Below are 25,053 nucleotides of genomic sequence, written 5' to 3'. Positions count from 1 at the left end.
CCACTCAATGTGCTGTAGAAAATCAGAGAAAACTGTACTTAAAAGTCATCCTACCAAAACTATCCTATTTTTTAAACAAAACTATCAAAATATTTAAAAACAATTCTACTGCATCATAGCCTAAGATCTTTTGCTAGTTGATGTAGTTGCCTGCTGTACAGTCTTGTCAATTGTAAATGCTATGGAGCTTCAGTCCTCTGACCCCCATCCCAAAATTTGCATTACCTCCATCTGATGCCCAAACGTGGACAGTATATGAAAGGACAACTGTGGCATGGGGATTGTTCATTTATTTTATTTATTTATTTATATTATTTGATTTATACCCTGCCCTCCCCACAGATCGGCTCAGGGCGGCTAACAACATTAAAAAAACATTAAACGTCACAAAAACATAACATCAATAATAATTTCTTTTAAGTCATTAAAATAGTCCAGGAGCAGGCTATTTAAACAAATATTGGGAGTCCGTATATGGGCATAGCAGATGGCCGAGGGCAGCCCCAGAAAAAGTGGTGGTCTTAGATGGAAAAAGGAGGACACCCGCTGGCACTCAGCCAAAGGCCCGGCGGAACATCTCCGTTTTACAAGCCCTGCGGACTTATTTAACTTATTTAACATTCATTCATTGAAAATATTTATATCCTGCCTTACCTCTTCCGATTCAAAGCTGCTAACAAAACAGCAATAGCTCTAACAACAGAATAACAACAAAAGTGTCCAGTGACAAGATTAAAACAAGAGGATGGCTACTGTTTGCCAAACAGCAAAGAAACATGTGACACATTAAAGCTCAACACATTTATTATGGCATAAATGTTCACAGAACGTGTATGGAAGTGTGTAGAAATAACTCACCATCACATGAAGGAAGATCACAGGTGGAAAGTACCTTAGACATTTAATTAACCAGGGGGAGGGGAACCAATATGGTGCAATGGTTAGTGTCTGGCTAGGATCTGTTTGCCCTAGGTTTAAATCTCCTGAGTAACATTGAGCCAGTCACGTACTCTCAGCCTATCCAACCTGAGAGGGTTGTTGTGAGGATAAAATGGAAGAAAGGAAGAAAGGTGTAAGCTTCTTTGCCTTTGGCTCCCCCTTGGATAGAAAGTAGAGTTGCCAGCTCCAGGGTGGGCATGCAGCCTGGAGAGGGTAGGGTCAGGACAGGGGAGTAACCTCAGTGGGGAATAATGCCAGAGTCTGTCCTCCAAAGCAGCCATTTTCTCAAGGGTAACTGATCTCTGTGGCCTGGAGATAAGTTATAATTCCAGATCTCCAACCACCACTTGGAGGTTGGCAACCATAGTAGAAAGGTAGTAGATAAATGAAGTAAATAAATAAAATAGTTTACTTTTCTGAACCTACAGTACACAGAGGAGAACATATAATCCGGCAAATTAGTTTCTAGCCCACAAGGCATTTTTGCCACAATACATCTGTGCAAATTTAAGGTCACAGGGCTCTTTACTGTTTTTGCTGCAACAGACTAAACATGGGCATTCCCTTAGCAATGCCAAGAATTTCAATAACATCCCCAAATAATAGATCATGCCCAAGCAAGTTCTCGCCCAGGTCGTTAATGCTCGTTATATAAATAAACCTGCGTTACCATGGCTTAAAAATATTTATTTGGTTTAAATAAAAAAGTATTATTGCAACGTCTCCATCAAACCATACGAGGTGGGAAGAACAGGGGCTTAAGAGCGCAGCTTAGATAAGAATTTATTTTTAGCTCTAAAGGCCTAATAATACCACCGTAGCCCGCTCCCACTCACACATACACTTCCTAGTTACGCGAATGAATTGGCTTTCCAAGACCCACTCTCCCCCGTCATGCTTTAAAAGGAAAAGAAGGAACCGTGTGATTCAGAAAGGAATTTCAGCTCTCCGGTTTGTAGCGAGTGAGACAGATGTGCGACACGCCCCTCGCAGCTGGAACGTGGCGCGACTCTTTCCTCCTCGATACTCCAACCCTCCCCTTAGGGGGTTAAAGTAAACCTAACGCCGTGAAGCTAAAGCTTCACTTCGGATTGGTTTAAAAAGTTTGAACTCCGCCTCTGATTGGCTGCCAGGGGTTTAAAGGGAGTTGCGGGTTCCAGTTAAAGGAACGTCGCGGGTAGCGCATGGTTAGAAATTGGGATATCTGCTAGTTAGCGACTTCTCTGGCACCTACAGCAATCTTAGATCGCTCTGCGGTTGTTTGCAGTGTTAAAAGCCATATCGGGTCTATTTCGTTCACTTTTGAATAAGGGGGAAAGAGGGAGAAAAGAAAGCTGAGACATGGATCTGAGTTCAGGAATTCAGAAGGTGAGTTGTGTTTCTTCCCCAACTAATACCCAGGAATATCAAGGCTGATTTTAGTTTCTTTCTCCAGTTAAAAGGTTGCCAACAATCTGGGGAAATAGATGGCCTGTCCCTTTAATATGTGGAAATGGGCAACTGAAGCTTTTAAGGGTAGGCAGGTAGATCATATCTCTTTAAGCCACCCTTGAGGAGGCAGAACATCTTTTCTCCATGTGGCAACCCTACAGGATAGGATCTGCTGTTACTACAAATACTGCATTGATAATACCCAGTATAATGTGTAGGAGACAAATTCTGTGCTATGCTCACTTATGCTTTAAATCTGTTTTCCCTGTGGCCATTTTTACTTTGAGGAATAATTGTGTTACATTTTCCATCCTGAAGATCTTTCAGTCGCTGCCAGACTGCTTTATGTCTCTGCAATCTCTTGCATCCTGGGCTTTAGAACTTAGTTTTGGCCTGGTCCAGCTTGCTTCTCTAGAAGCTGGAAAGCAGACCATGTTCTTCCACAGAAGAAATGGTGCCTTGTTGAATCAATTCAGTGTGTCTATTCTCCGTATATAGTAAAGTATAAGAAATGACAGAGGAGTGTTCCTAGGTGTAATAATTTCCCCTTAAATCAACTGAAAGAGTCTTTGATGTGTATAAATAGCAAACTGAGATCCAGTCAACCGTTAACACTTGTGGAAGGGAAACCTTGTAGTTGTACATGTTAAATTTATGCACATTCCACTTCCATACTTACATACAGACTTTCAGAACATAAGCTTTTGAGAGTTGAGCTCCCTTCTTCTGAAGAAAGGAGTTCTGACTCTTGAAAACTTACACTCTGAAGATCTTGTTGATCTCTAAGGTGCCACTGGACTCAAAGCCTGCTGTTCTACTATCCACTTAAATTACTTACAGATTGTGATCCTCAGCTGCTAACTTGAAAGTAAATACCACTAGTAGGATTTGCTTCCAAATAATCCTGGTTAAAGTCATGTGGTAAAATATTTTGTGTCCTAGAAAGCTCTGAATATTTGTGGGTTTGTCCTCATAAAAAAGTGTGTAGAGTTCAGTGTTGTGCAAGGGTAGCTTCCAGTTCTGGGACTGAGAGCAAAAATCAAAGGGGAAAACGATATTCTATTCCAGCATGGCCTTTTGTAGAACTTCTGGGAACTTCTTCCCTGGAACACACACAGCTTGTATAAAAAGAATGTGTACAACTTAAGTTGGATTAATCTAGTTTTACCCTACGATTTTAGCAAATGCCATCTGTCCCTGTATTATGCAAAGTAGCACGAAAGCAGTTTCCTCTGGAAAAACAAACCATTGATCACAAGTAGACCATAGCTAATTATATATGAACCTAATATTTTGTTGTTGACATTGCATCCAAGGGGTAATAGTTTTCACACAACTGAATGAAGAATTGCAGCTTGTTTGCATATAGTGTAGAGGATCTCCTCACCTGAAATGAAGTAGTTGCAGTTGCTGATCTATGTAGTCTTTTCACCTTCAAAAGACACAGGTCATCTTTGTTGTTAAAAACTGATGGACGTAAATGTTTCACTGTATTCCTCCATTTAAATCTAGGGGTGGGGGGAACTTCTTATATAAACCAAGTTTCCAAGGTCTAAGTCCATTGCTATCATTGCACTGAAATGCAATTCCAGCTGCCTCAAAAGGGATTTTCAGACCAAAAAAAATTAGTGACAAACTGTTAGACAATAAATACTTTTAGAACAATCCTCTCCAATGTATGACACTTTTTCATCTTGGAGTACTTTGCTTTGGTGGATAATAATTATTAAAACTTCTACTAACAGCCCAAATCAATTTTTTTCTCTTCTCCAAACTGCAGACATGGAAGGATTGTAAAGTCATAAGATCTGCATTCTTAATTGATAAATTAGAAATCCAGATCTTCCTTCCCCTGTATGACTTATTTTACATATTTCGGAACTAGGAGGATGGAAGCTTTTATATAGCTGTTATTTAGAAGGATAATAAACCAATGTCACAAATGTGACAGTACATTCCAAGTGATCGGGCATGGTTGCTTTCCAAAGAGACTAGTGATATAATACCTGATGTCTGGCATAGAATATAATAGGCATGCAGGTTCATTTGTATGAATAGACTGGGAAATATCCTTAGCCCAGATGGTCTGAAAACTAAGTCATTTGAGTGCTATTTTACTGGTGTTAAAATAACCTGGCCAGTACCACCATGGAATGAGAAATGAGGAGCCAGCCAGCCTGACCCACATGACAGGCCTGTGGAATCCTAAAGCTAATGCTGGCAGGCCCATATTGTAAATACATTCCACAACTGCCATAGATGTGGCATGAACACCTGCTGCTAGGCTAAGGATTCCCTGTTCCAGTAAGGGACCTGCCTTGTGTAGGTTTATTGTCATAACTGTGTCAAAACTTCCTTTCTGAGCTTTCTTCCATCTCCTTTCTGTCTAATTCTACTACTATCGATCCTTTTCATCCAAGAAAAGAGCCAGGGGTTCATTTTTGTATTTTTCTTTTCTGTTTCAGTGTGAGTGTGGATTTGGATGACTAGAAGTCACATGGTGGCCTCTTAAACGTTCCTTACTATGTAGAAATGCTATCCTTGTAACATCAGAGACCACCTCTGAAGGTGGTAGGGTTGCCAACCTCCAGGTGGGGCCTGGAGTTCTTTCAGAGTGTCAAGTAATCTCTAGGCTATATCAACCATTTCCCTTTGAGAAAACAGGCAGCTTTGGAGGGTGAACTCTATGGCATTATACCCCACTAAGGTCCTGCCCTTCTCCAGGCTCCATCCCAAATACCCAGGAATTTCTCAGCCTGGAGGTGGCAACCCTAGAATAAAGATTCTAAATTGCTAGTGCTGAAATGAGTTATGTAGCTGGAAGTCACAAAAGATAGCTTTCCAGTTTGGTTACAAGATAAATGACTTGTACATGGCTCCCAGTCCTCCTGTCAGTTACCAAATTCTGATGCTTCTTCCTTCATAGCACTTGGAGGAATTTGAGTGAATTTGGAGGAATTGAGTGAATTTGGAGGAAATGTTCACCTGCAAGATTTGCAGTGAAATATGAAGCACAGTTATACCCTTCTAAGTCCACCGCTATCAGTGGGCTTAGAAGAATTGTACCTCTGCTTGAGACTGAAATGTTCATAGATTTTGATCCAAATTAGACTTGATTGAACCCAATGTAGACATCCACAGATCCTGCTTATGCTGAAATATTATTGTTGACTGTTGGAAGTTTACCATTCTTAATAAGGCTCAGTGTGATGCTACATCCCTCTTGCAGGTCAAGTAACCCCCGACCATTCAGTTCTATCCTTGGCTCAGCCACTGAGCCAAACGCACGTAATGTGGTACTTTTAATGGAATTTGCATGATGTTTATCTCCTGATAAAAAGTTGTCTTATGTGCCTATTCCTATCGTGCCAAGAGTATTGTAAATGTTTTAATCAACAATTTAGCTCAGGTGCTCATCTGGTATTTCTTATTTTAGTTCCATTACCTTGGTTTAAATTCTGACTATTTTAGTTTAACTGTGGATGTGGCTATGCACTACTTTATTAGAACTCACGTTTCTCCGATCTTCATGTTATATCCCAGTTTGTTTTTGTATAGTTAAGGATTAATGTTTGGTTTGAAATATGAAAAATATTCACTGTAGTAGTAAAATGGCACCCCAGTATCATGGGTTTTCAAGAAATTGTCATTAAAGTTGGCTTAATGACTGGTCACTAACTGCTATATACTCCCAGTGTGTAAAAAATGGATTAATAGCCCTTTCTGAAAGCGTTTATAGATTCCTGGGATGTGGACTTTTTTGCAAGATCCAGGAAAATGCCTTAAAATTATTTCAAAGGTGAACTGTTCAGGGAATTCTGCAAAGATGCTCCCTGGTGCCTCCTTGCTTCTTCTGAGATCCCTGGTTTCCTGCTATAATGGAAATCTTTGGTATAATGGAGCTCTTCTCATATCTTCTTTGATATGGAGCTCTTCATATCTTCTTTGATATGAAGATGGCTAGAATATCATTGGCAAGATTCTGGCTGAACTGGACAGAACAAGCATTTGTAGGTTTATATGAAGTTGTGACAATAATGGGAAAGAAAGCTGCCATTGCTTCTATCTTCATTGAGCTAAAAAATTTTCAGCTATGCTGGATAGAGCATGAAGTCAGTTGATCCCTAATTCAAGCCCTCTGGAGGAAGATACTTCAGTTGCTCTCTGTGACATTTTGCTAGATGCTTTGCTGATAAACTCTATCAAGGCAAATTATAAGCTAGTTTCTAACCTCCCTCTTATTAGGTGAGATGATTGAGTGAGTGCTGATGGATCAACTCCAGGCATACCTGAATGACATAGCTTCTCCTGACCTTTTTAAATCTAGTCTTTGACCCGGATTTGGAATTGAGGCACTGGTGGAGGATTACAGTTAGAGCTTTCAATGACTTCCAATTTGGTTGATCGTGATGTCTTATTAGAAAATTTATGGCATTGTTTGGGGGTTCTGGAATGTTTCATTAATGACTTATGGTCCTGTCTTTCAAGTAAATGACACTGTTTTACTTGCGGAGCCATCTGCCTAAATATGGCAGCTTGAAAATGGTACCCTACATAAAAACTCTGATATTTCCCCCCATGCATCGGAATAGTAAGATGTGAAGTCATTTAGAACTTCAGAGTTGGGAATTACAGTTCACAATCAATGTGCTAATGACCCACAGCTCTGTAAGGCTCCAAATGTAACGGTCACTCATCTTAACTAGGAATGGTAGAAAACTAAAAATGAATCCAAACAAGGAGGAAGAGATGGTGGTTGAGAAAGTTGATATGCCATTATGAGATGACATAAGGCTCAACCCAGGTTATATGTTTGGAAGTTTGTTAGATCAAACTCGCTTTTGGAAGATCAGAGTGATGTAGTTGCCCAAGAGCATTTTATAATTTATGAATCAGGTGCACTAGACCCAACCAACTTAGTTACATTGAGCTATGTTTTTGTAACCCCCGAGGATCATTTTAACATGCGCCATATGGGTCTGCCCTTTAAGGTTTCTTGGAAACTTCAGTTGGCTGAAGAGACAGATCAGCTGTTGGCACACATGTTACCGATTTTCAATTGTTTTAACTGGTTATGTATTTATGATCTCAATTCAAAGTGTTCTCTTTTTTTTTACTTTTAAAGCCCTGGGACCCTAAAATTTGAAGGAGCACTTCTCCCTCTCAAGCTACATGCCAATTGAGGTTCTCCCAGAAGGTGTTGCTGGAAGTGTTATACCACCTTTCCTCACAAGAATGTGAAGCCTTTGTTGTATAAGATTAGGAAAACATGTCAGGCTGAGTTTGAAATATATTTTAAAGTGATTGCTGGTTTTGAGATTTGCATGTGACTTGGTTTGGGTTCAAATGGTGGCAGTGCTGCATTAAACCTGTATTGTATGTATAAATCACTTATAACATTTAACATGCCTTATGCATTTTTTAAATGAGGAGAAAAGTTAATCACAAATTTTTCTCCAATGCAAAAAGCATCCTCCAACCTGTGGTATAGCGGAATTTCCCCTTCTTTGTACCAACCCCTCTGCCCTTGCAAATAACTAGAATAAACAACCACAGACTACAGAGGGCTGGAAAGGCAGGTTTCAAAATGCTGTAATTTCAATAATAATATTTAAGTACCTAAAAATAAAATGAAACTGTATATACTATAAAAACATAGAATTAATAAGAACATCAAAACTGTGCCTGGGAGCTTGAATAAACAAATACATAAGGAAAGGAAAGGCGATGAAGGAAGAAACTAAATTGAAATACCTCGTGTAATTGGAAGAGAGGTGTGAAACAATTGTTTCTTGAGGCAGTTATTCTCACTACACTTTCTGTTGAAAACACCTGAATTTAAAATGTGGTTACATCACTAGGAGAAAGAGGTAAAACTGAACAAAACATTCAGGATGTGCAAATAAGAGCATTAAAATCCTTTGAAGTAGTATTGCTTTTGAATTCAATAGAACAAGCCCAGACTCACAAGGGGGGAAATTACTGGGAAATTACATCCCTGCTTCTGGGGATATACTCTATGGTCTCTAGGTCATCAGCGGGCCAGTTTGCTCATCTCACAGTGCAGTCCTAAGCAGAGTGACACCCAAAGTACACATTCCCTTCCTGTGCATTCCTTTTTCTTCCATCTTTGTTTTTTCACTAGATACTATGAAAATATCTGCTGACATTTCCTCAAATTGCACGGCTCTAGACTCCTCCTTTAGAGGAGTTGAATCCATATCTGGCCCTTCTAGGGAAGTATCCCTCCCTTTCAGGCTGATATGTTCTCAGGCAGTAAAGAAGTGCCTAGTTCCAGCCAGAAGCCCTGCCTCCTAATTTGTGATTTCTAGGACCATCTGAAGAGTCTAGAAGGACAGGGAATCAAGAGTGCTGGCTGGGAGATGGAATATTGGTTTCTCTTAAATCTTTTTTTCTTTTAAAACGGTTCCTTCTGAACAACCACCATCAGCACCATAGACGGAGCAAGTGCAACATGAACACACAAGAAAGAAACCACAGGCTTTGGCTAAAGAGGAATGTTGTTGCCTAATGAAAACAAAGGAAAGTCCTTGAGATCAGTCTTTCTAACTAGCAGAGTAATGCCAAACACATGGCTGGGCCAAGCATCTCTGCAGTAGACGACTGCTTAATTTCCCGGATTGTGAGAAGAGCACTATTTTTTTTTCTAGGCATGGGGTGAACTACTGTCAGTTTGGAGTCTGACTTGGCAACGTCACAGAGTCAGTTGGAGGAAATTTGTGAATAGAGTCTGGAATCCATTAAGGCTTGTTGCAGGGTCCTGAAATTGTGATTGTTCACTCACTGTTGGGCTTAATTATTGTTGATGCCTTAAGCAACATGTCAAGAGTAAAAGAGAAGCTGCGGGCAGAAAAGAACTCTCTATTGGAAGCATTTATTTTAAAATGAAAAATGAAGAAACTTAAGTCAAAACAAAGATCAAACTTGATAGGTTGCACCTTTTGAACATTATTAAAAACACTTTGGCACTGACCTGGAGATGTAACTTAAGAACATGAAATCCACTCCCAAAGCCATTTCTTCAAGAGAAAAAGATCAAGCTTGTTAGTCAAATCTGGCTTTGCAATACGAGACTCAAAACTGAGTTTCAGATGATTCAGCTGTTGTGTATGTTTTAAGTACACAACTCAATGATATGGCTGCAGTGTTACATAGAGAGAATTTGGGTCACCCTACTGAAATCAATGGGATGTAGGTGAAAATGTTAACTACAATTGGCCACAGAGTAGATTAGGGTAGAATGTAAAGTTGTGGGGGTGAATGGATTCCTCTAGATTTAGTTTGTTGTCAGTCAGTTCTCTTATGTCTTGATTTCTGTGCAGATACCTTCCAGGAAAAAGGAGAGAATTTCACAATGTTAATTAATTCTGTGCATGTGTCTTCTTCACTTTTGGCTCATCATGACTAGGGTTGTCAACTTGTAGGTGATGATTGGAGAGCTCCCAGAATTACAACTGATCTCCAGAGTACAAGGATCAGCTCCCCTGGAGAAAACAGCAGCTTTAGGGGGTGGACTTTATTACGTCACTTCTCTGCTGAGCTCACTAGACTCTACCCTTCCCAGGCTCCTCACTCAAATATCTGGGAATTTCCCAACCTGGAGCTGACAACTCTACTCATAGCATATTTTTGAATTATTTAATTATTTTCTCTTCTAATACACCAGCAGTCCCTTGCAAAGTAAAAGAAAAAGAAGAACCTGTTGAAACTTTCTTCATGTATTCTTATTTTTGCTTTCTACACCAGTGCTCTAACACAGAATAAAATATGATTGCCTTAATATGTCTCCTTCAGAAGAGAATATTCTTTTCGAAGTCTGTGTTCTTCCTTTCTGTGCAATCACCAGATAGGGCTTAATGATTTCCTTCCTTTCTGTTTGACTCCTAATTAATTTACAGCACGGATTCCAGAAATACAATACCAAAACAACTGAATTCTCACCGTGGTGTAAAACCTGTAGCTGAACTTTACCACATAAAACTGCCTGTATTCCTCTGTTTTAAAAGTTCTTAAGCAGAGTTACTCCAGTCTAAGCTCATTGATTTCAATGGAGTAATACTGCTTAGAATTTCACTGTTAATCCCTCAGTTACCCTACTGACTTGGTGCATAATACCATGTCTATTATCATAACGGTGACATTGCTCATCCTGTGCTAAAGAAAATCGAACCAGCCCTGGAGCAAGCCAAGCTGAGTGGCCCTTGCTGTGCTTACAAGTAAGCTCTGCAGGTAGGGCTGCCAAGTCTCTGTGATGAGAGACCTCACACCCCTGGGCTCTCACTGGTGCTTGGTGGAGCAGCAGAGCAAAATTCTGTGATGTTACTTCTGGTTATGTACGAGGAAGTGATGTTGCAGCATTGCACACTGTGATGCACACCATGCCCCACCCCAAAAACTCCTGGGGGTTGTCAGTACATGGCTGACAATGCTAGCTGCAGGGGCTACTCAGTTCAGCAGCACTGGAAATAGTAATTGGCTCACCCATTTTCTTCTCCCACGAATTGCAGCAGTGGAGGAAACAATTTGTGAACTAGCACTTTGACTTCAGCTATCACCCCATTTCAGCATATGACAGCATTACATTTAGAGCTGCAGATACACAACTGGATGGAAATACTGAACTATAACACTGTCTATGGAAGCACCTACAATTGCTGAATTGATGCATTACTTTATTGATGGGGCTCATTTTCGCCAATGCCAAAGCAGAAAGAGAGTGGGAGCCTAATATTCCTGCTCACTGCTGCATATAGGGGTAAAAACTGAAGTCAAAACCATAAACACATCCTAGAGAGAATAATCATATATAAAGCTCAGAGTGGGGGCTTTGGTTAGCCTTTTCTGTTCTAGACCCAGCTGATCTGCAGAATTCCTAAGATCTGTTTGTAAGGGTCACGCACCTTTGGTCCTCTTCCTGCTCTGTTTCCCCTTCCTGAAACTGCTTTTGTCTAAGGCTATATTCGGTCCATGGGTATGCTCCCTATGTGCTTGCAGATTTCTTTTAAATATTATGGGCTTTCCAATAGTACAGTAAACAAGTAGCAGGCATGCGAATGAGTTCTTAGGTCAAGATCTTTCAGTTGTTACTTTGCAAAGGTTGTGTAATAAATGTTCCCACCCAACTCTATGAAGCCTGCTGATAAAATAAGAACTGGGCAGCCATTAAGGGAATATAGGATTTTTGGCTCAGCAAGAATGTTAGAGTGGAGATTCATACCTGGGTCTCTGAGATCCTAGTCTGAAACTAACTATACAACGCTTGTTAACAGTTATATGATCAGTCCACAAAATACCCAGTAAGAATGACTTGGCTATAGTTATGAAATCTTTGGGATTGTATTGGTGGCTTAGAAATGTCATTTGACTGGAGGTCATAAGGACGGACAGGCCCCACTGCAATGAAGAAGCATGAGCAATCTCGACCAGAATAAGCAGCACCCCCCCTCCCCCCGCCTTCTATCAAGTGATGTTTTTCTATGTGCTATGTAGATATTAAAGGCACAGGAATTCTGTCAGGAAAAAATGGTCCGTTATGGTCCTTCCCTAACTTTTTTCTTGTTCGTTTCATTCACTTCTCAAAGTTTTGGTGGCTATCAAACTTATCCCAGATCCAAAGCTTCTGCTAGGAACATAAAGTAGCGAGGAACTTCCTGTAGCATGTTCCATCCATCTGGCTGCATCCTTGATTGTTTCCATCCATACTTTCAGCAGGGTTTTGAGAGGCTGCAGGAAAGCCAAGCAGCTGAAACGTTGTTCTCCCAGGTTGTCCACATCACCAATGAGGTTTCATGAAATTCCCACACACAGACACACATCAGAGACTCATATGTTCCAAGCATGTCTGGAAGGCTATCTAGTACATCTTTATAGAATTAAATTCCTTTTGCCAATGTGGGGATGTATACCAGCTGCACCTTCATTTCAATCTGGCCTTAAGCTTCTATTGCATAAAATAATTGGTTTACAGAGTCACTTAATTGGATTTAACGAGGTATAATTAAAAGCCAGAAACAACATGCCTATAGTATAGAATATTTATAAGGATAATAAAATACTAACATTGCTGAGGCATCAGCAGTTTTGAAAGACCGTATTACCCACACTGAACACTATAAAAGCTTGGGTGGGCAGGCATAGACACTGCCTCCATATACCACTAGATGAAGGTAGCCTAGCTCAAAAAAAACATGGGAAAAGCTGCCAACCAGTCACCAAACAGATAACAATGCAGGCTATCTCTTTAATAATGCTTTCTAACCTCCTAGTGAATTATATGCTTAGGCTTCAACCCTAAGAACACTTCCCTGGCAGTAAGGCCCATTGAGTAAAATGGGATGTGTCTGAGTAGACTTGCCTAGGGTCGTTCCCAAAGTGCACCAGTTGTCAGCATTAAGAAAATTTTATTTGTTTTGTCCTCCTGTTTGGCTGTACTTGTTTTCCTTGAAATCCAGTCATATGGCTGTTCATTCATAGCCAAACTCACCTTAGACAATGTCAGGCCATTCTTTATTAAACATGCAATGAACTGGTTTCGAAGTCCCATTCACAAGGCACAGTGAAAGCACATACAATCCATGTACAGTGAAGACCTGATTTTTCTTTATACATACATTGAGCAATTCTCATGTTACATTGAATGCATGTACAGAGGGATGTGTGATTGAAACCACAGATAAATCCAGGTACTGGTACCCGGTTTTATTTGTAAAGTGAACACACATTAGCTCTTTCTTAAAAATATGTGTACACATGTACAGACAAGATGTACTTGCTTTCACTATAATGTGAGCATAACTCTAGTGAAGTACCTTGAGACAGAAAGAGATCCCTTTGCTTTTTCCAGCCCACACACAAGCATATGAAAGCAACATTCAGAAATGGTAAGAACATACTTTCTGTGAGAAAGTATTATACATAGCCTGTCTTCTACCAAAAAGTTCTGTATACATATGTGAAGATTTCCCCAGTTTGGCTAGATTTCCTAGTCTAAACCACACTAGCACAGAATGATAGTGTAGTGAAACTGGAAGACGTAAGTTCAAATCCTAATGTGAAGTTCACTGGATAACCTAGTCAGTCTTTTCATCCTCTTTTTACAGGGTTTATTGTGAGAATGAGATCTGGAATGGGAAACCATGTACCACTCTAAGCTGCATGGAATCAGAGTGAGATAAAAATGTTCTACATAGCCATAAAACTTACTGAGTGCAGTTAGACTGTGCCATATCTGAATAACGGTTACCTTGGTAATCAGCACCCTATTAGAATACAGTCATCTGAAATGCAAAAGGAAGGGGAGGCAATATAAAGCCAATTAATTGTATTTGATATCTTGAGTTTGGATGGATTCTTGTTCCAGATCACTGCCTATGCCATACCATTATTTCTTGTTATTAGAGTTCTAGTTCAGTTCTTGCCAAATCCATTTCAAAACCAGTCAGTTGGGGGTAAAACCTTTCTGCTCTCTCTCTCTCTCATCATGAATTCACACATTGTTGCTGGAGAAAGGAATCCTGCCAAGTATTTGCTCTTGGAATGGCATGATATTTGCAGAGCCACTTTTGCACTGTTACATCTTTGTCACACTGGACCGTGGCTGAAATTGGGCAGCTGTCCTTGGAATAGTTTCCTTAGATCCTGGTGCCTTTCTCTCTGGCCAAAATAACAAAAACCCTTTCTTTAGCAACATGTCCTTAACTATTTTAGAACTCAATTGGATTTATTGACATGGATGATATTAAACCACACTGTTGCTGATTTGTGTATTCAAATACATGATGAAATATGTTCTATCTAGTGTTTAGTGTGCAAAGTTTGCTGATGTGTAGTCATAAATTAGCAGGAAATAGTAGTTCCTGCCAATCAAGAAGCTGATAGGATAATCCTGATTAAAAGCATAGAGAAAATTGCATGCTGACGGTCAATGCTAGAATTTGAGGGTTCCAGACTAAAAAGTGTATTTAAAATCCTTTATGTCTCTGCATGTTAACATACTGCTTTAAGGAGTGCTGTAGAGAAGAAAGGGGTGTGTGTGTGCGTGGATGTTTCTGCTGATGGCTGCCAGCAAGTAGCAGATGTGTAAGTTGGAAGAAAGGAAACGATGTTTTGTGATCTCTGAACTAGAAAGCAGAAAATTTACATGTAAGCAAAGCTATGTTAGCACAGACTGTACACAGTCTGTACACTGGCTCACTACCAAAATAGAGGACGGTAAATTTACAGTTTGCACATGTTTAGATTCTCCGCTACACAAATCTGTCATTGGTGCAGCATTATAACCACATGCCAAAAATCACTGCAAAGAGATCTTGTTTTCTGGTGACTTTCTACCACATCTATATGCCGTGACTGAATCTAAGCATTTGTATGAATGAAACAGAAAGCATTAGAAAGCTAGGGGTAGAACTGGGCATGAATGTGATGGGCTAATGTTGGCAGTGGTCTTAGAGACAACCAGAGGCATGTGGCTATTGGAGCATCAGACCAGGATCTGGAAGACCTAAGTTTACATCCCCACCTTGCCATGATGCTTGGGCTAATTTTTTCTCCCTCAATCTTAATGTACCTATGAGCTCTTTTGTGCCTTTCAGTGTTCTTTTCCTACAGATCTTGTTATGTCAGAAGCTTTACTCTTTCCATTTCATTTCTCCATGCCTTCTCATTTCATTTTCTTCCACAAAGGCAGATCCAGCCTTCCTAGATCATATGAGCGAATCTACTTGAAAACCCTCATCTGCAATATGGGAATGGCCTAAGTTATAGGGTTGTCCTAAATCTTTACAATTAGATAATGTGTGTGTAGTGCTTTGGCCACTGAAAGCGATATAATCATTTTCACTTTAAATGTCTCCTGTAACATTGTACAGAAAGTGGAAGAGCTGTGAATGTACACTGGATGTATGTGTGTGTGTGTGGTGCCCTCAAGTCATAGCTGACTTATGGCGACCCCAGTGGGGTTTTCAAGGCAAGAGACTATTGGGGTGGTTTGCCGATACATGTATATTTTATTTGAGTTCACTTGACTAACACTGAATGTGAGCGAGCATTACATGAGAAAAGTGTCAACAGCCATTCAGGATAACAACTCAGACTCCTCTATTAGTAGCACTCAGTTCCACGTAAATGTTTCTTGCAGTATTTTCAGCTGTTCTTGCCCAGGCCTCAGTTTTGGCCAGACTGAGAAAATGCAGGACTGAATGAGATTATTATATATTGAAACTATTTGAATCTCAAATATTTGCCTTGGTTTTGTTCCTAGCAGTGGGTGAAGCCTTGAACTGGGTCTTGGTTATTTTATCCAGACTGTTTTGCCATACCTAGACTCAAAGTCAACTTGAAAAAAAAACATATTCTGTGCATTCATTTTGTACACGGAGTTCAAACAAGGATAGAAACTGGGGGCAAGGCTCTCCTGTTGCTAATAAAATGGCAACAATCACTGTAGAAATGTCCTGACTTGTGTTGGATTAAAGGCTGGTCCAGTAATGTTTTTATTTGTACACAAACAATAGATTTATATTTGGCAAGTCTCTTAATTCTACTGTCTCTGTTTTTATGAATGTAGCTCACTCATTTTTTTCTTTGTTTCAACAGATTCACTATTATTACAAAATATTGTCTAATATGGCTTTTACAGTGAGGAGGGTGGCTTTTGTGCATTTGTGTGCTTATGCATAAGTATTGGCTAGAAAATCCTTCTTTGTGCATCTCCAAGATGTATCTACACAGTCCCACAAGCAAGGCTTTGTTTATATGCTCTGCCCTAGGATCATTTGGTAGTAGAAGAAAAGACTTGAGCCGTAAGCTGTTGGATTTGGGAATCTGACTCCTGACCTTTGATGGGGCACCACTTGTACCCGTTCTATTGGTCAAGAGTCTCAGAGTGATGCTGGACTCTTCTCTATCAGTGGAGAGCTAGGTCACAATAGTTGCCCAGTCTGCATTTTTTCATCTTCAGCAGACCAAGCAGCTTGCGTCCTATCTGTCTACCCATGACCTAGCCAGTAGCCACAGTGATCCATGCAATGATCATCTCCAGACTAGATTACTGTAACTGTCTCTATGCAAGGCTTTCCTTGGGTCTGACCTGGAAATTACAGCGGGTCCAGAATGTTGTTGCACGTATCCTGATGAATATACCATACAGGACATGTATTGCTCCGATCCTGCAGGAGCTGCATTGGCTCCTCATGGAGTTCTGGATCAGGTTCAAGGTTTTGGTCTTAACCTTTAAAGCCCTAAACGGACTGGGGCCAACATACCTGAGGGACTGCTTCTCCCAGCATATATCCCAGAGAGTGCTCAGATCAGCAGGAAAACATCTACTGGTGGTCCTTGGCCCCAGGGAGGCTTGGCTGGCCTCAACCAGGGCCAGAGCCTTTTCAGTCCTGGCCCCAACCTGGTGGAACTCTCTGTCGGAGGATACTAGGGCCTGCCAAAATCTTATATCTTTTCAGCGGGCCTGTAAGACAGAGATGTTCCGCCAGGCTTATGGCTGAGGCCAGTATAAGGTTTCTTAGAAATCCCTCCCTACCAGTCTCCCGTCGGTGGGTGAGGGGCTTTATAACCATCTGCCCCCTCATATGTGAAGCCACAGTGGCGACACCAGTTTGTATCCCTCTGCCCCCTTGTTTCTATTTTGGTTGGGAAAGAGTAGAGGGGGCGGCCATCTGGGATTTTGATTGTATATGTATTGATGATTCAGGTTTTAATGTATTTAAATGTCTATTTTTGTATTATTATATTGTTGTAACCTGCCCTGAGCATGCTCGCAGGGCAGGCAGGTGGGCTATAAATCAAATAAATAATAATAATAAATCTTAAGCACAAGCTTTTTTAAAAAAGCACAGCAGATGTAATGCTGAGTGGAGGATGTGCAACCACCACAAGTGGCATCTGGAAGTCTTCTTTGTGCTCAGGGGCTGAGGCTGGATTAATCTAGCTTTATACGGTATGGAATACTTTGCAGCTGAAGGGGACCTTGCCAAGCTTGTAGTGCAGTCTGGCTTGCTACATTTAAATTCACAACTATAGCTGTACTTGTTACTGCCAGATAAAAAATTTTGGGCCTGCTTGGGACTGCTGTGATGTGGTGAGGGAATTCTGCTAAGGGGTGTGAACTAGCTGGCTTCTTTTAGCCACAAATGAGTGATAAGATTGTATTCTTAATGTGACTTCTTTGGTAAATGTTTTCCACCTAGAGAAACTAGTAGGCTGCTAGTCTAAGCTCTTTGTCAGTGGCTGACCAATCTGTGTAACCCAAAAAGAGGTCTGCAGAGTAAGGCTGCTGTGACAGGTTGCAGGTTTTAAAAAGCATAGAAGGGCTGAAACAGCTGCAGGGTGGTTGCAGATTATTCCCTCACCGAATCTCAGAGCTTTGAGTGACAGGCTACTCCAAGGAATCTGATTGGGTAGATGAGTTGGAAAGAGGAGGGTCTATTTTCAGTCCTTGGAGAGAGAGATGGCTGTAAAGAGTTGGGAGACAGAGACCTAATGGAGAGCAGTTTTAACACTGGCAGAAGAATTGGGGAATGTTGGCAAGGAGGTTTGGGGAGTAGGTGCAGACTCCCAGACTGGCCAAAGAAAGGGGATAGATCTTCTAAGGAAAGGAGATTTTCTCTGCCCATTCAAACAGGGAGGTAGCTCTGGAGAATGAAGAGATCCCTGGCTGAGTGTGTTTGGTAACTGCCTGTGGAGACCTTCAGATTCAGTTAACAACTTGAAGGAAAGCACTAATGTGTGAAGAGAAAGGGACTGGGGTACTAGAAAGAGGGTACCAGCATTCCCAACTCCAGAAGAGAAAGAGACTAAAAGAAAGTATACTAGTGCTTGGGGGGGAAACAAGGGAACCAAAGCATCAAAACATAAGCCTTTAAGTATCTGTGAGGAATATAAGAACTAACGTCGGTATATGTTCTGATTTTACCTCAGAGATATATATGTTGAATTACCAGATTTCACCTGACCTTTCCCCTCTAAAATAAATAAACGAGTTAGTTATTTTTGAATTTAAAAATTCCTCTGGTGCCATTTCCGCAGTTTAAAGACAAGAGAACGTCACAGCTGCTTTCACACACATTGAATGATGCACTTTAGCAATCGTTTACATAGAGGAAAATCCACTTGCAAAAGTGGCCTAAAACATTCGAAAGACAGACTAGCAAACTGAAGAATCCAGCCTATAGAGACTGACAAGCATCTGCAGAGTTAACGGGTTTTAGTCATTCAGTCAAGAGAGCTAGAAGCTAAACAGTTTTAATATCTGTATGGGGACCAGAGGTTCAGCATGTCAGGCTTTTACTAGAGTCTGATAAAGTGCTGCAGGAATCTTTAGTTGAATTATTGCCTGTCATAGCTGCTAAAGAGAAAGAGGAACGTTTCCTTTTCTAGCCACTTCAAGGTGTGTGGTGAGTCCCCCTTTTGGTCTGAAATGTGGTACTTATATCCTGAATGGCAGACAAGTACTGGTACCCTTTATTGCTATAAGGGAGAGAATTGCTTAATTAGTTTGTGAAGTTACCAAATACTGCAGCTGCAAAAGATGCAGACATAGGCGAAAAAAAGATGATAGACAAGGCAATGTTACGTTAATATTTGGCTATATTCAGAACAAGAGGTGACAGGTTTTCAGCCAGATAAGTGTTGATTGCAAAATCTAATGTGATTGGATTTTCGCTGTTTGGAGCCGAACTGCCACTTGCTCCTGGCCAGCTCCTTTTAAATAGAGGGGGACTGAACCTGAGAGAAAACTTGTTCTCTCAGGTCGGGGACAAAGTCCGTGCCCTCCTCCCAGTCAGCCGCTTCGATTTGCTGGCTGGGTGTTTTGAATCCCGCTGCTCCCCGAGCATCCCTGGGAGCTGCTTTGGAGCTGCCGGCTGGGAGGAAGACAGCCAAGCTGCCCTCCCCTTGCCCGCAATCTGCAAACTCCGGCCCTGTTAAGGTCGGGGCTGGTGGCTTGTGATACAGATCATGAGTTGCTGATAACAAAAATTAGAATAAAGCTGAAGAGAAACACTAAAATAATCATAGTGCCAAAATATAATCTAAATAATATTCCTGAAGAACCAGAAGAACTATGGGCTGAAACCAGAGATATTATCAAGGAAGAATGTTCAAGACTCTTCTGTACTAAATTCAGTAGTCCTTTTAAAAAAAATAAGTTGCCAAAACACCTCTCTGATGCGATCAGCCCATACCAAACAAATTCCACCAGTTAGAACTGATTTGAAATGGTCCTCCAGTTAATTCCAAACACAGAGAAAAGTATAGGAGACTTGTAGAACCATTATCTGCCAAATAAGTCTAAGCTTTTGTGGACTAGAACTCATGATGTAACTTCTTTGTATAGTATGCTTACACCCTTTTAGTATATTTGAAAGAAAGTCTGTGTAATGGTGAACACCAGAATAAATGTTTGGCTTACAATGCAGCCTACAGAACATCATTTACATGAGGTATGTGCTTTGGGGATCTTAGCAGTCAGCAGGATTAGTGATTGTATCTGGCAGCACTTTTGAGCCATTCATCAACAGAATACTCAACTGGATTGAGGAGTATTACAAGATCATGATTTGCAACAAGTTTTTAATCATTTTCAAGCCAATATTTGACGGACTGTAACAGTTAATTCATATCCCCTTAAGGGTGGAGTAACTTTATCTAAGAGGTCCTTGTTGGCTGCTGTGTATACATATGTTCAGCAGCAGGAGGTGCCAGAATGCAGAACACTCCATAGAACTCTCTGTAATCCTAGCTCCTCAGTGATAACTCAGTTTGTAGAGACCTCTATTGTTCTTGCACTGCTTAGGGAAGCACTAGCCAACTCTGGATTTGTTTGTGCTACCAACTAACAGCTGCAATGCAGCACAGCATCACAAACCAAAATGCTTATAGGGATTAAAAATGTTGCCAAGAGGCATGTATCAAACATGTTGAGTCTGGCTATGTTCACTCTTGGGCTATCTTCACAAAAGGTTGTTGTGTTCCCCCCACCCTTTGCATTTCTCATACATGCAAGACAAATGAGTCGTATGCTCAATATTTATTTGGCTCTGCTGTTTTCAATACATTTGAAAGACTCACAAATGATATTAATAACAAGATGAGACTTCCACCAATTACTGATGCGATAATGCTATAAAAATTTTGATGGAGTTTACAACATTTGGTATAGTTAGAGTTGCAGTCCTGAGCATATTTACCTAACAGTGGACACATTCAGATATGTCAAGCCATTTAAACTCTCAATCTGCTGCCAAGGCCTTATACATAGATTGTTTGTCATGCCCATGCTCCCTAGCTTGGTCCTTTTTTCTATTTCTCCCTCTGAACACAGAGCACAGTAAGTGTTCAACTGTCAGAGAAATCTCTTATGGCAGGATAATGTTATATGAAGTTTGATTGCATATTGTACTTTTAAATTTTTGATTTTGTAAACCACCTTGAGCTATATATAAATAAATGTTTTCATAAAATAAAATTGCTTATGATGTCCAAATTGTAACACTAGGTAAATTGGAGTTCATTTTCTGGGATTAAAACCTGTTTTAGAATATCAGTGTGTGTGTGTATGGGTGGAGGGTGGGATAAAACATCTGCATCTAGTTGTCATATGCAGTTGGAGTTAGAAAGCTTCTTACCTTCAATCATGCTGTATGCATAGGGCAAGGGGAGGAGTGGAATTACCAACTTCCAGGTCAGGGCTGAATTTCTCCTTGAATTATGAATTTCTTCCTGAATTAGACTACAAAAATCAGTTCCCCTGAAGAAGAGGGCAGCTTCAGAGGATATACCTGGGGATGCCAGTCCCCCATCAGAGGCGGTGGATCCCCTGCTTCCATCCTCCACACCCCACCCCACTTACCTGGCCGATGCAGGCGCGGGAGTGCCGAATCAGGCCGCTGCAGGGCACGGGAACAGCACAGGACCCAGATGATGACATCATTTCCTAGAAATGACATCATGCAAGTCCGGAGCATGTGCACATTTTGGGGGAAGCCAGAGGGTAGGTGCCAGGCCTCTAACCTCCTGCCCGGAGGGTCGGGAGACTTGGCAACCCTAGGTATATCATAGAGCCCTAGGGGAAATAGAAGTCCCTCCCTAGGTACTGCCCACAAATCTCCAATATATTCCCAAGCCCGAGCTGGTGACGCTAGAGAGGAGCACAGGAGCACATGGACTGAACAAGCAAGCCATATTTGTGTGTGTTGCAGTATGTTGCAGTTCAGATAAAGTGTGGTATGATGTCCAATTGAGGTGTCAATTGAGATTGTTTCTCTGTAAAAATTGTTAGTACTGTAGTCTCGGTGTAGCTAAAAAGCTAGGAAGTAGCATTTTCAGACAGTTAAAAGTCAGAAGGACTGATGTTTGTAACATCTTCCCACTTTTGACCTCTAGATTTTATAGGCATTTGTATTGTTGCAAACTCTATTTGACCAGAAACAAGAATGGGGAGGGGGAAAGAAGCTTGTGTGCATGTGTGTGTGTATGTGTACATCCAGGGGTCATTTTGAGGCCCCGCACACCTGACTTGAAAACATTTTGAGCCGTTTAGGCCTCAATTACGGCCAAAATGGCCACAATTGGGGCCAAAACGGCCCTGATCAGGTTGGTGCCAGGTGGGGGAAGCATCCTCTGCCTGGCACCGAACTGATCCCAGCTGTTTTGGCCACAATCCAGTCTGCAACGGGCCTAAAATGGCCATTTTTGGCCATTTTGGACCCATTTCGGCCTGGATAAGGGCTGAAATGGCCCAGATCGGGGCTGAAATGGCCGGGATCGGGTCGGTTCCAGGCAGGAAGAGCCTCCCTCGCCTGGCACCGGCCCGGGTCCCAGCCGTTTCAGCCCCAATCTGGGCCGAAATGGGTCAAAAATGGCCGTTTTCAGCCATTTGGGGCCTATTTTGGTCCAGATTGGGGCAGTGCCAGGTGGGGGAAGCTTTCCCCACCCGGCACCAATGTGGTCCCGCCCATTTTGGCACCAAAATGGGCCCAAAACGGCCCCCATTGGGGGCAAAATGGCCTGGATTGGGTCAGTGTCAGGCATGTGGAGCCTCCCCCGCCCGGCACTGACCTGGTCCCGGCCATTTCGGCCCCAATCCTGGCTGAAACGGGTCAAAAATGGCCATTTTGGGCCCATTTCAGCCCCAAAACGGCAGAGGGTAGGGGAGGAGAACGAGATCAGGCCACCCTGAGAGGGAGGAGGTGGGATCAAAGTGAAACCAGACAACGGCCCAGATCAGGTCAGTGTCGGGTGGGGGAAGCGTCCCCCACCCAGCACCGACATGGACCCAACTGTTTTGGCCCTGATCCAGGCTGAAACGGGCGTAAATGGCCATTTTGGGCCTGCCTGGCACTGACCCAGTGCCGTGCTGTTTTGGGCCTGATTCAGGCCAAAACGTGCCCCAAATAGCCATTTGGGGCTGGATCGGGGGGCAAAACGGCCCTGATCGGGCCACTGCCAGGTGGGGGAACACTCCCCCGTCTGGCAGCAGCCAAATCCTGGCCATTTTGTCCCAATCGAGGGGTGTGGCATATGCTAATGAGTTATGCTAATGAGTTCCTGCAGTTCTTTTTCTATGAAATGACCCCTGTGTACATCACTGAAGGAGATGACTCTTGCAAACTGTTTTCAGCACTCTTAAATGACCATCGGTGTTGGATACTTTAGAACTGGGGCCAAGTTTACTGCAAAGTACTCCACATATGCTTGCCTTAGAACAAACCATGTCGGTTGGCTTTCTTCCTGTGAAATTGTGTTATAAATATATATTTTTAATATGAATTTCCAAAATAAGGTCTTAAATGCATGGAGTCTCTTGTCCTCCTGATAAGACTTTAGGTTTCTTTCATTTTTCCCCATACTCCTGACAACTCTGTGTTTTGAATTTCTGTGGCATTTTTCATTTTCTTACTGCAAAACTGCACTCCATATTTCACTGCATCAACTACAGAAGCAACTTTGTACTTAGGTGGAGCTTGAGAAAGTCAAAGAATAATATTCAGGTTCCTTGTTTCTTTTTCTGCAATTCACTTTCCCTGAGCTTAATTTTCTTTTCACTTCCTCCCTCATTTCCCAAGATTTGCCAGCATTAATTATGAGATTTTGGAATGCAACTTATAGAAATTCATATTTCTGAGCAAATAAGGCATTCTTTCTGGTGGCAGCAGCAGCTTTTAAGAAAACTAAAAGCTGGCAGGCTCACTGTTACTGAGATTCAATTTTGGCAGGTATTATTTGAAAGAGATCTTTTAGGAATGTCAATTTCTCGCATCTGAGCTCTAGAGCCATGCATTGAAAAACAGCTTGTTGCACAGACACAAATAGTAGATATAAAAGGCTGATATTTTCACTTGGCTGAAGATTCAAACTAGTAAAGCTTGATAAATCCTATGGCATCTTACAATTACTGGTTGATAATGATATAGAACATCAATTTCTTCAGCCCACGTGGGATATGTAAAAAGATAGCGCAGTGAAGAAGAAGGTACAAATTACACCAAGAGCTGCATTAAAATGTCAGAAATGAAATTAGGGACACAGATATAAGTTATCCCTATTTTCATAAATAGGTTCACTGGCTGAGCATGTGCATGCACATTATAAAACATTGGTGCAGGCTCTACTCTCCCTGCTGTGCTTCCTTATTCCTTTAATAGGTGTCATCCTCATTTTTTAAAAAAAATGTGTTTAAAGATGTAGTTTAAATGTTGCAGAGTTCTTTTTAAATCAATGGTACAAAATATGCCTCAGCTGCTGCAAGTTGTACAAATCCTCGCAGTACACTGTGTGATGCTGAAGAGTAAAACCAAATGAGATACTGTAAGATCCATGTAGGAATCTCCCAGAGTTCATTCTCAAATAATCTGCTCATGAGAATGAAGTGGAGGTGAAAGATTCATCTGGCTCTATGAAAGCCTGTATAGACTGTGTCTGTGTGAAGCAATACACTGGTTCCCACTTGGTCTTTGTAGCGTATTATAAGCCTTCTTCTTTAAAAGCAATCATCCCATCATAAGAGTGGGAATTTTGCTATTGAATAAAAAGACTGCAGTAGTTTCAAGTATGAACTGAAGCCTCTCAAGACATGATCCTTGATGAGCAGAATTCCTTCCAGCTATAAGAAAACAAGCTTCTGGCGACTGAAAGTCTAGGAAAGTTCCTTGGGATAGGATGGCAGAGAAGGAAAATGGCAAAGCTGATGCAAAGTATACATTTCATAGTATAATTCTTTGATAATATTTCTTCGTAAACCAACTTTATTTTTTATTCTTCTTGTACATCTATTGTCAACTCTAACCAAAAAAGAACACTTTCTGAAGACTTGTTCTTTTTTCCTTTTTCAATGCAAATGTTTTGTTCCACAAAATATTCTTTGTTTTCTTCCTTTTTTAAAAGAAAAAACTGACCTGTAACTTGTAGCTGTGTATATAGGCTTATTTCTGATAGATTCCTAGCCTGCCATTCCTCATGAAAGAGCAGCATAAACCATTGCTTTATCACAACACTTTCCCCTCCTTTCAGTTCCTCCAAGGACATTTTATTATTTTTTCTTTTACCATGTTTCTCCATTTGCCATGGAAACCATCCACAAAGCATAACAGCAAAGCCATGGAAACAAGCCACATTCTCCAAATAATGCTTTGAGTCTTTGTTGGGTGCACA

At 41.2% G+C, this 25,053-nt stretch overlaps 1 protein-coding gene across 1 annotated transcript in view; it reads left to right on the top strand.

Annotated features, from left to right (window-relative positions):
• The first annotated feature begins 2,130 nt into the window (after positions 1-2,130).
• Positions 2,131-25,053, top strand: part of LMCD1 (LIM and cysteine rich domains 1) — a 69,609-nt gene continuing 46,686 nt past the window's right edge. Inside the window, exon 1 of the mRNA XM_054978268.1 lies at positions 2,131-2,307. Within this exon, the coding sequence (XP_054834243.1) occupies positions 2,281-2,307 (27 nt within the window). The 5' untranslated portion in view covers positions 2,131-2,280. The remainder of the gene's footprint in view (positions 2,308-25,053) is intronic.

Source organism: Eublepharis macularius, chromosome 4, assembly GCF_028583425.1.
Source record: "Eublepharis macularius isolate TG4126 chromosome 4, MPM_Emac_v1.0, whole genome shotgun sequence".
Lineage (NCBI taxonomy): Eukaryota > Metazoa > Chordata > Lepidosauria > Squamata > Eublepharidae > Eublepharis > Eublepharis macularius.
The sequence above is the reverse complement of the archived record's forward strand: the minus strand, read 5'-3'. Positions and strand labels throughout refer to the sequence as shown.